The 11,417-nt window shown below is 32.7% G+C and overlaps 2 protein-coding genes across 2 annotated transcripts; one reads left to right on the top strand and one right to left on the bottom strand.

Annotated features, from left to right (window-relative positions):
• Nucleotides 1-930: 930 nt before the first annotated feature.
• On the top strand, nt 931-3,097 carry LOC139844128 (small ribosomal subunit protein uS7-like). Its single transcript, XM_071834340.1, has 5 exons — nt 931-1,028; nt 1,145-1,249; nt 1,879-2,150; nt 2,256-2,459; nt 2,871-3,097. The coding sequence occupies exons 2-5, from the start codon at nt 1,166-1,168 to the stop codon at nt 2,923-2,925; spliced, it is 615 nt and encodes a 204-aa protein (XP_071690441.1). The 5' UTR covers nt 931-1,028; nt 1,145-1,165; the 3' UTR covers nt 2,926-3,097.
• Nucleotides 3,098-3,379: 282 nt separating this feature from the next.
• LOC139844129 (tubulin alpha-5 chain-like) lies at nt 3,380-5,580 on the bottom strand. The gene is made up of 4 exons (XM_071834341.1): nt 5,468-5,580; nt 4,879-5,093; nt 3,905-4,613; nt 3,380-3,692 (listed from the first exon to the last, which is right to left on the bottom strand). Exons 1-4 carry the CDS (start codon nt 5,578-5,580, stop codon nt 3,380-3,382), a joined length of 1,350 nt encoding a protein of 449 aa, XP_071690442.1.
• Nucleotides 5,581-11,417: the final 5,837 nt, after the last annotated feature.

The raw sequence follows: 11,417 nt of genomic DNA on the forward strand, positions 1-11,417 counted from the left end.
TTCGAGATATCATACATGTATTTTCTTCCGTATCATAACATCCAAAACCAAAACCAAACACATATTAAATAGAAAACATAAAATAATAAAAGAGATATTAGGAGGATCCACTTGAGAGATCAGAAAATATTGCAACATTAGTAATTCGAGGTTACGAATAAGCAAAGAAGATGCGACGGCCGAAGGTGTAAGAGTGATTTTTTTTTATTTTTTATTTTTGTTAGAACATTGGAAGATTGTTTGGAAGAAAGGAAAAAAGAAAAAGAAAAAAAGAAAAAGAAAATAGGAAGATGAAGAATGATACGACTTTGAGATTGATTAGGTTTAGTTTTGACGGGGCGACATAGAGACAGCGGCTCGTGGAGGCCGATTATGTCTCAAATTCAAACTTAAGCTCTGATTACCATGTTGAATAATGAAACCCCGTATGTTATTATGCTTTATTGACACACTATTTATAGAGAGTACAAGGTAACCTAGAAACCCTAAGCCCACAAACGGGCCGGGCCTAATATATACTCTAACATAAAAGTCGACAATTCCATAGCGAAACGCGGAGATGCAATTATATTGTTAATTTAAAATAACATTTAAATTTCTCACGGGTTATACCTTTTAGTTCGACTCGAGTTGCGCTTCAACGACATCATCGTTAGCTACAAAATAATTTTACTAAACGCAATTAAATACATTGAAAACCGAACCCCCGTCGCGAAGCGAGGGTTCGATAACTAGTTTAATCAATTAGAAAAAATCGAAAACACTGTTCTCACGTTTATTATTAGATAGTTAGATAGATTAAATTAAATAATAAATCAAAATCGAAATCGAAATCCATTTTACTCCGTATTAGATAGATTTAAAAATTGGGCCTACAGTACAAGCCCAATACGAGAAACACGTCCAATTATACACACCCAAGCCCTTGTAATCTACACTATATTAACATCTAGGGTTTTATCTCTTCTTCTTCTTCTCAACCGGAGCTACGTTAGAATCAGCAGCAGCAGCCGACACCCGGATTCAAGGTCTTTCTAGTTTTATATCGTATAAGTGTTTAATTGATTTATTAATGATTCAATCTCGCTGTATCATTTTTGATGTTCGTGATGTTTAATTAGTTGCGTTATGATTTGGTTTACAGTTTGATTCAAAAGTGTAAGAAATGGAGGGCGCAACTATTGTTGATGACGGTAAATCTCGCTCTGATATTTTGTTATTCAACCGATGGAGCTACGACGACGTTCAGGTTATTTTTTTATTTAATTTTAATTTTAATCTAATTTAATTTAATTCCATTTTTTTTTTTTTTTGCTACTATATGTCTATATGTATGTGTTAAGCTATTTGATAATTACAAGGTTTATCCATTTAGTGTTTCACCTGTTATGCTGTGTTAATTGATATTTTTGACTGTATAATTGAGTTTCATTTAGACTTTAATTAATATACATTATACAAATATAGTTATGTGTTTTTGCTTAAAGACTTATAGATTACACTTTACAGTTAGATGGTTGTATATGTATAATATAAATATATAATGAAATTGTGCTGTAGTTTATTGCGAGTGTTTTAGTTGAATACTGTTACAGTATATAGTTTTGGATACATTTTTATTTTATTTTATATAGTCTACTTCATATCTGAATTTTGAACCTGTTTTTGTGTACATAGTTAAAGTTGTGAATTGTGTTTTACTTTTGGATGAGATATTATCATAAATTCAATAAATACAGATTCTTAGTTATAAGATTTGAAAATGTGTTTGAATATTGATGTTGGTAAAGCTATTTAGTAAATGTAAGTGAAAATGCTTGTCAATTGTATTGAAAATATTTTGTTTAATCTGAGATGGCATTTTGTTTGTATTAACAGGTTCCTGATCTTTCTGTTGAGGATTACATCACTGCGACTGCTTCAAAGCACCCTAAATTCATGCCTCATTCAGCTGGAAGGTACCAAGCAAGGCGATTCAGGAAGGCTCAGTGCCCAATTGTTGAGCGTTTGACCAACTCCCTCATGATGCACGGGAGAAACAATGGTAAGAAGTTGATGGCTGTTCGCATTGTTAAACACGCTATGGAGATTATTCATCTCTTGACTGACGCCAACCCCATTCAAATCATCGTTGATGCTGTCATCAACAGGTATACATATAGTCTTTAGCTGTTTTAAGCTAGTTGTTTAAATTAAAATGATGCATTTTTGGTTAGTGATAGATGTTAATTGATAATGTTGTTGAAAAATGGCAGTGGACCGAGAGAAGATGCTACAAGAATTGGTTCTGCTGGTGTTGTAAGGCGTCAGGCTGTTGATATCTCGCCTTTAAGGCGTGTTAACCAGGCTATCTATCTTCTTACAACCGGTGCCCGAGAAAGTGCGTTCCGGAATGTCAAGACTATTGCTGAGTGTCTTGCTGATGAGCTTATCAATGCTGCTAAGGGTTCTTCTAACAGGTACACACAACAACTCTTTGTTTCATATATCTTTTAACAGGTCATACACGGGTCAAGTCTGATTTAATAATGTGGGAAGGTTGTTTTCAAAACCTTTGGTCAACAAAAACAAGCATTCCCTAGGATTGAAGTGTTAATTTTGTTTCCATTAAATTGTGGAGTAATACCGAGTATTAAATTATGAATTATGATTCAGAGACTAAGTTTTGTTGTGATAGTTATGTTTTGACTACTTTTGATTCGACCGGTTTTCTTTTTATATAATCTTACAAGTATGTTTTGAATTATTTGCGTAACATTGTTGACAGAAAGCATTCGGTGGATTATTTGATCTGTTATGTGTAGTAGATATGTTAATACGTTAAAAATAATTGTATCCATATTAATAAGTTGTTTGTGATTTTGGCGCAGTTATGCAATCAAGAAGAAAGATGAGATCGAGCGAGTCGCCAAGGCTAATCGTTAAGGAATTATTCTGGTGTTTGTTCAAGTATTTTTTCTTTTAAATCATGTGATGAAAAGTTATGGACTCGAGTGTTATGTTATATGGATTTTGAGTTAGATTTTCTGTATTCGCTTTTGATGCCCCTAGTTGGTCCTTTTCTTTATGCAAATCAAATACCTAATGTTGAAGATTCTATCAAGTTTTATCATCATTCATGCATGTTTTCAATAGTTTTACTTCCCACTATATAGAAGCTTATGTTTTAAGATCCTATAAAATGTGTTTTGTGCGTAAAATTTTATGATATTTCTTGGATTGATATATCAACCTAATAACAAAACATGCTAAATAAGGTGATAGAGATTATATTGTTACAAGATACACCGACTAAATAGTTACAATGCTTGTGTTTTAAAACATTCTTAACGTGGAAAACATAAGTAACTCAGTTTTTAGGAGATGGCGAAACATGGATTTAGTCGTCTTCTCCTTGCTCTTCATCCTCTTCACCATCTAGCCCGACTTCCTCGTAGTCCTTCTCGAGTGCTGCAAGATCCTCACGGGCTTCCGAGAATTCCCCTTCTTCCATTCCTTCACCAACATACCAATGTACGAATGCTCGTTTTGCGTACATCAGGTCAAACTTATGGTCGATTCTGTTGAAAACTTCACCCACTGCTGTATTGTTGCTTATCATGGCTACTGCACGCTTCGTCTTTGCAAGATCACCGCCAGGCACCGTTGTTGGAGACTGGTAGTTGATTCCACACTTGAAACCTGTTGGACACCTGCAAATGCACACAAAATTGAGTTATTTTATATGTGAAAGAGAACTTTCTTTAGTTTTCGCTGCCAAAAAAGGTGTAATTTTCGTGAAATATTATTTAATACAGAAAAAATTATTTAAAGTCAAAGTTGAAAAAGAAAGACTTCAAAAGTTAAATTGAGATAGTAATTCGGGGACGGATGGAATATAATATTGACAAAAAGAGAAGCTTACCAGTCGACAAACTGAACGGTACGTTTCGTTTTAATCGAACCAATAGCAGTATTAACATCTTTAGGAACAACATCACCACGATACATCAAACAACAAGCCATGTACTTCCCATGTCTCGGGTCACATTTAGCCATCATATTCGACGGCTCAAATACCGAAGTTGTAATTTCAGCCACCGAATTCTGTTCATGATGAGCTCTAGCAGACGATATCACAGGTGCATATGACGAAAGCATAAAATGAATTCTAGGGTACGGAACCAAATTCGTTTGGAACTCAGTAATATCAACGTTAATTGCTCCATCAAACCTTAACGAAGTTGTCAAAGACGAGATTATTTGAGAAATCAAACGGTTTAAATTCGTGTAAGTTGGTCTACCAATGTCTAACGCTCGCCTGCATATATCATATATTGCTTCATTGTCAAGTAACGCTACGACATCTGTGTGTTCAAGAAGCGAATGGGTCGATAACACACTGTTATAAGGCTCAACGACAGCAGTCGAAACTTGAGGAGATGGGAAAATAGAGAACCCGAGTTTTGGCTTTTTGCCATAATCGACTGAAAGGCGTTCTAAGATTAATGAGCCTAAGCCTGAACCGGTGCCACCACCTACTGCATTGAAGACCATAAAGCCTTGCAAACCTGTGCAGTTGTCTGCTAGCTTTTGTACCCGGTCAAGACATAGATCAACAATTTCTTTGCCCACTGCAAACAAGTTATATTAACATTCAACATTGATTAATAAAGTGTTCAATTGAACATGCCTCAGAATTTTGAAATGTCTATACAATTTTTAATTTGACAAGGTATTATTGAGACACATATTTTAAATTGTAATTAGTAGATCATGAGCCTAAAAAGATTATTGAAAGATTTAACATTTTAAATGCCATTTTTTATGTGTCAAACATGGACTTCTAAATTGTTGAGACGATCTTACAATTTAGAGTAGATGGGGTTAGATGATTACCTGTGTAATGTCCTCTAGCGAAATTATTGGCGGCGTCTTCTTTACCAGAAATGAGTTGTTCGGGGTGGAAGAGTTGTCGATAGGGTCCGGTTCTAATCTCATCAATAACAGTTGGTTCAAGATCGACAAATACGGCCCTTGGTACGTTTTTTCCAGAACTCGTTTCGCTAAAAAATGTATTAAACGAGTCGTCTCCAGAAGCTTGTGAACCATCACTGCTAACACATTCACAAGGTACATAAAAAATATGTAACATCAAATATGTTCAAACCCATGATAACGTGGCAGACAATTAGGTGAATCGAACCTATACGGGGGATTTTTTTTTTTTTTTTTTTTCCTTTTATGAAATTATATTTACATGTCAAGTTTAACACAAAATGGTAAATGTGAGTGATTTTTCCATCTCAAGTTCTTTCATTTTCATAATATGTACGTTTAAATTAGACAGAATCATATGATATGATATGATACACGTAACAGATAGATTTATTCTTGACACATAAAAAAAACCAGTCTATTTTCTTTGATAAAAAGACAGTAATACAGATCGATAGGGACATATATTAACAATAGCGAATAAGCAAACCTAGTCATGAAGCCATCGGGTTGAATGCCATGTTCAAGGCAATAAAGCTCCCAACATGAATTCCCGACCTGAATTCCGGCTTGACCAATATGAATGCTTACTATCTCTCTCATTTCTTTTACTTTAGATTTTGAAACCTTTTGAAAAATTTGTTAAAATGATTATGAAAAAGAGCTGAAAGAATGTTTATTGGATTTGAAAATGATCAATCAGGAAAATATGAAGTGTAAAAATTAACCAAAAATTAACTTTTGTTTGGGGAAGAGTTTGTTGCGGGATACCTCTAGTTAAATTATAATGCAAATGTTTCTAAATTTTGACACTAGATATGGGAGTTTTAAAAAATTAGTCTCAATTGATATTATTATTTTTAATAATAATTTCCCTTTTTCTTGGACAGAAATGGCCTTGTTGTACCTCACTCTCGTCTTCAATGGGGTCTGCTCTTTCTTTTTTGGGAGAGTATGCCAATATGATCTTAATGAAGTGTGGGGCTTTGCATCTGACATTCGTTGGCTTCCCTCTTCGGGAGCCTGCGTCCTGGCGTTTTTGCAGCAAATTCATGTGTTGATTTGAATTCGATTGATAAAACAGAATGATTAAGCGTTGGATGATTCAAAGTCTGAATAATGTAATAGTTCTGATTAGTTTTTTTTTTTTTTTTTTTTTTTTTTTTTTTGAAAAGCAAGCATTTTATTAAAATAAACGAAAGAACAAAAAGGTTATTGCAACTACAAGGCAACAACCAAACAGGAAGGAGGATACAAAAAAAAAAAAAACGAAACAACGAAAATGATGCTAAGATTGCATCTACAAAACAAAAAGACTAAATGAAATACACTTTAGTGTTGAACGACAATGAAGGTTGTAAGAGTAATTTATGAATGCTTCAACACAAATTGTTAAACGGCTTAACGTCATGGCCACGGAGGATCGCCTGCAATGACTCCGGGCTGCTCGCGTAGCGAGTAGTCGCCCTGGGATTAGTCAAGTTGACTGTTTGGATACACAGGTTAAGAAAAAAGGGCTTAACGTCATATCATTAAAATATATAAAAAAAAAAAATTAAATGTTAAATGGTTTAACATTCAGCGTTAAATTCTTCAATTAAGATGACAAACAAACACACTCTTAAATATTTACTTAATAGTACGTTGGATATTGTTTACTTAGGGTGCGTTTGTTTACCTCTTAATGGAATGGTTCAGCACTGAGTGATGAACCATTCAACATTCAGTGCGTTTGTTTTCTGACCTCTTAATGAGATATGGTGCTGAATGGTTCAGTATTCAGTGCTGAACTATTCAGAGTTAAAGCACTCTCTTAACCATTAAGAGGTTTAAATTTTATGTAATATTCTTCTTAAAACGTATCCAGAACACTTATCAAATAAGTATATTGAAGTTTTTGTTAAACGATAACAAGTTGATTTAATTGATTCATATTGTTTATTCAAAATGATTATCAAACAGCGTATTGTCATTCAGAACTAAATTCATTCAGAGACTCTGAACCATTTAGATTATGAACCATTCAGCGCTAAATCATTCAGTTTTATCAAACGCACCCTTACTTCATCTTGAAATGATAGAACGTTTAACATTCATATATGGCTGTTTACTTATTTCATATTGAAATGATAGATCGTTAAATATTAATTAATCTTTCGATATTAAATGCGTTTATTTGTAAACTGTGAAAGAAGTGACGTCGAATGAAAAAAAAAAAATATGTTACTAGTTGAAGTTATAATCTTTAAACACCGTATTTTTCTTTTAATATCTAATTTTTTTTTTTTTTTTTTGGTAAGCTAGGAAACCCTCATATCAACGTGCACATTGGCTCTCGGGTAATCAAGCTCCCCCGAGCTCGAGACCTGGTACCGGGTGAATTGCACGTTATGTGCACCCTCACAGAAATATACAATTTTACTAATATAAACAAGGTACCACATTAACAACTAATAATTGATAAAAATATATGTTGAATAACATAGGATATAAGTGCGTTTTTTTTTTTTAATTATATATGTATTATTGTATAGTAATTTTTTATCTTATTACAAATAATAAAGTAATTAGATTTAAGATTTGTATGTATACCTATGAGTAAGTTAAACAATGAGCCTCATGAATTAGCGTATTGGATTTTACCCATGACGGATGGTGTATAAATGCAACCCACTCTTAACCCTTCGACAAGTATAAATTTTTATACGTACTCATGTCATGGCACATATACTCACGTATCACGAATTTTGTGTTGTTTGCTATGGAATAGGACGTCTCGTTTCAATTTAATTTTGATTATTCGAATGGTGTTTCTAATGATAAATGTAGTGACCCGAACTTTTCCATGTTTATATATATTAATTGAGATTGATGTTTACATGATTAAATGTTTCCAACATGTTAAGCAATCAAACTTGTTAAGACTTGATTAATTGAAATAGGTTTCATATAGACAATTGACCACCCAAGTTGACCGGTGATTCACGAACGTTAAAACTTGTAAAAAACTATATGATGACATATATATGGTTATATATATAGTTAACATGATATTATGATAAGTAAACATATCATTAATTATATTAACAATGAACTACATATGTAAAAACAAGACTACTAACTTAATGATTTTGAAACGAGACATATATGTAACGTTTATCGTTGTAACGACATTTAATGTATATATATCATATTAAGAGATATTCGTACATCATAATATCATGATAATATAATAATTTAAAATCTCTTTTGTTATTATAAACATTGGGTTAACAACATTTAACAAGATCGTTAACCTAAAGGTTTCAAAACAACACTTACATGTAACGACTAACGATGACTTAACGACTCAGTTAAAATGTATATACATGTAGTGTTTTAATATGTATTTATACACTTTTGAAAGACTTCAATACACTTATCAAAATACTTCTACTTAACAAAAATGCTTACAATTACATTCTCGTTCAGTTTCATCAACAATTCTACTCGTATGCACCCGTATTCGTACTCGTACAATACACAGCTTTTAGATGTATGTACTATTGGTATATACACTCCAATGATCAGCTCTTAGCAGCCCATGTGAGTCACCTAACACATGTGGGAACCATCATTTGGCAACTAGCATGAAATATCTCATAAGATTACAAAAATATGAGTAATCATTCATGACTTATTTACATGAAAACAAAATTACATATCCTTTATATCTAATCCATACACCAACGACCAAAAACACCTACAAACACTTTCATTCTTCAATTTTCTTCATCTAATTGAACTCTCTCAAGTTCTATCTTCAAGTTCTAAGTGTTCTTCATAAATTCCAAAAGTTCTAGTTTCATAAAATCAAGAATACTTTCAAGTTTGCTAGCTCACTTCCAATCTTGTAAGGTGATCATCCAACCTCAAGAAATCTTTGTTTCTTACAGTAGGTTATCATTCTAATACAAGGTAATAATCATATTCAAACTTTGGTTCAATTTCTATAACTATAATAATCTTATTTCAAGTGATGATCTTACTTGAACTTGTTTTCGTGTCATGATTTTGCTTCAAGAAGTTTGAGCCATCCAAGGATCCATTGAAGCTAGATCCATTTTTCTCTTTTCCAGTAGGTTCATCCAAGGAACTTAAGGTAGTAATGATGTTCATAACATCATTCGATTCATACATATAAAGCTATCTTATTCGAAGGTTTAAACTTGTAATCACTAGAACATAGTTTAGTTAATTCTAAACTTGTTCGCAAACAAAAGTTAATCCTTCTAACTTGACTTTTAAAATCAACTAAACACATGTTCTATATCTATATGATATGCTAACTTAATGATTTAAAACCTGGAAACACGAAAAACACCGTAAAACCGGATTTACGCCGTCGTAGTAACACCGCGGGCTGTTTTGGGTTAGTTAATTAAAAACTATGATAAACGTTGATTTAAAAGTTGTTATTCTGAGAAAATGATTTTTATTATGAACATGAAACTATATCCAAAAATTATGGTTAAACTCAAAGTGGAAGTATGTTTTCTAAAATGGTCATCTAGACGTCGTTCTTTCGACTGAAATGACTACCTTTACAAAAACGACTTGTAACTTATTTTTCCGACTAGAAACCTATACTTTTTTTTGTTTAGATTCATAAAATAGAGTTCAATATGAAACCATAGCAATTTGATTCACTCAAAACGGATTTAAAATGAAGAAGTTATGGGTAAAACAAGATTGGATAATTTTTCTCATTTTAGCTACGTGAAAATTGGTAACAAATCTATTCCAACCATAACTTAATCAACTTGTATTATATATTATGTAATCTTGAGATACCATAGACACGTATACAATGTTTCGACCTATCATGTCGACACATCTATATATATTTCGGAACAACCATAGACACTCTATATGTGAATGTTGGAGTTAGCTATACAGGGTTGAGGTTGATTCCAAAATATATATAGTTTGAGTTGTGATCAATACTGAGATACGTATACACTGGGTCGTGGATTGATTCAAGATAATATTTATCGATTTATTTCTGTACATCTAACTGTGGACAACTAGTTGTAGGTTACTAACGAGGACAGCTGACTTAATAAACTTAAAACATCAAAATATATTAAAAGTGTTGTAAATATATTTTGAACATACTTTGATATATATGTATATATTGTTATAGGTTCGTGAATCAACCAGTGGCCAAGTCTTACTTCCCGACGAAGTAAAAATCTGTGAAAGTGAGTTATAGTCCCACTTTTAAAATCTAATATTTTTGGGATGAGAATACATGCAGGTTTTATAAATGATTTACAAAATAGACACAAGTACGTGAAACTACATTCTATGGTTGAATTATTGAAATCGAATATGCCCCTTTTTATTAAGTCTGGTAATCTAAGAATTAGGGAACAGACACCCTAATTGACGCGAATCCTAAAGATAGATCTATTGGGCCTAACAAACCCCATCCAAAGTACCGGATGCTTTAGTACTTCGAAATTTATATCATATCCGAAGGGTGTCCCGGAATGATGGGGATATTCTTATATATGCATCTTGTTATTGTCGGTTACCAGGTGTTCACCATATGAATGATTTTTATCTCTATGTATGGGATGTGTATTGAAATATGAAATCTTGTGGTCTATTGTTACGATTTGATATATATAGGTTAAACCTATAACTCACCAACATTTTTGTTGACGTTTTAAGCATGTTTATTCTCAGGTGATTATTAAGAGCTTCCGCTATCGCATACTTAAATAAGGACAAGATTTGGAGTCCATGCTTGTATGATATTGTGTAAAAACTGCATTCAAGAAACTTATTTTGTTGTAACATATTTGTATTGTAAACCATTATGTAATGGTCGTGTGTAAACAGGATATTTTAGATTATCATTATTTGATAATCTACGTAAAGCTTTTTAAACCTCTATTGATGAAATAAAAGTTATGGTTTGTTTAAAAATGAATGCAGTCTTTGAAAAACGTCTCATATAGAGGTCAAAACCTCGCAACGAAATCAATTAATATGGAACGTTTTTAATCAATAAGAACGGGACATTTCAGTTGGTATCCGAGCGTTGGTCTTAGAGAACCAGAAAATTTGCATTAGTGTGTCTTATCGAGTTTGTTAGGATGCATTAGTGAGTCTGGACTTCGACCGTGTTTTCTTTAAAAATGATTGCTTAACATTTTTGTTGGAAACTATATATTTTTAACATATGAATATTATGTGATATATTAATCTCTTAACGTGTTTGATATTATGTGATAGATGTCTACCTCTAGAACAAGTCCCATTGACTCACCTAATAATAATGAAGAGTCAAATGTAAATTGGAATGATTTGTGGACTGATTCACAAGTTCCCGAAGAGGAACCGGAAGAAGAGTCGGAACCGGAAGAAGAATCGGAACCGGAAGAAGAATC

Source organism: Rutidosis leptorrhynchoides, chromosome 4 (genome assembly GCF_046630445.1).
Source record: "Rutidosis leptorrhynchoides isolate AG116_Rl617_1_P2 chromosome 4, CSIRO_AGI_Rlap_v1, whole genome shotgun sequence".
Lineage (NCBI taxonomy): Eukaryota > Viridiplantae > Streptophyta > Magnoliopsida > Asterales > Asteraceae > Rutidosis > Rutidosis leptorrhynchoides.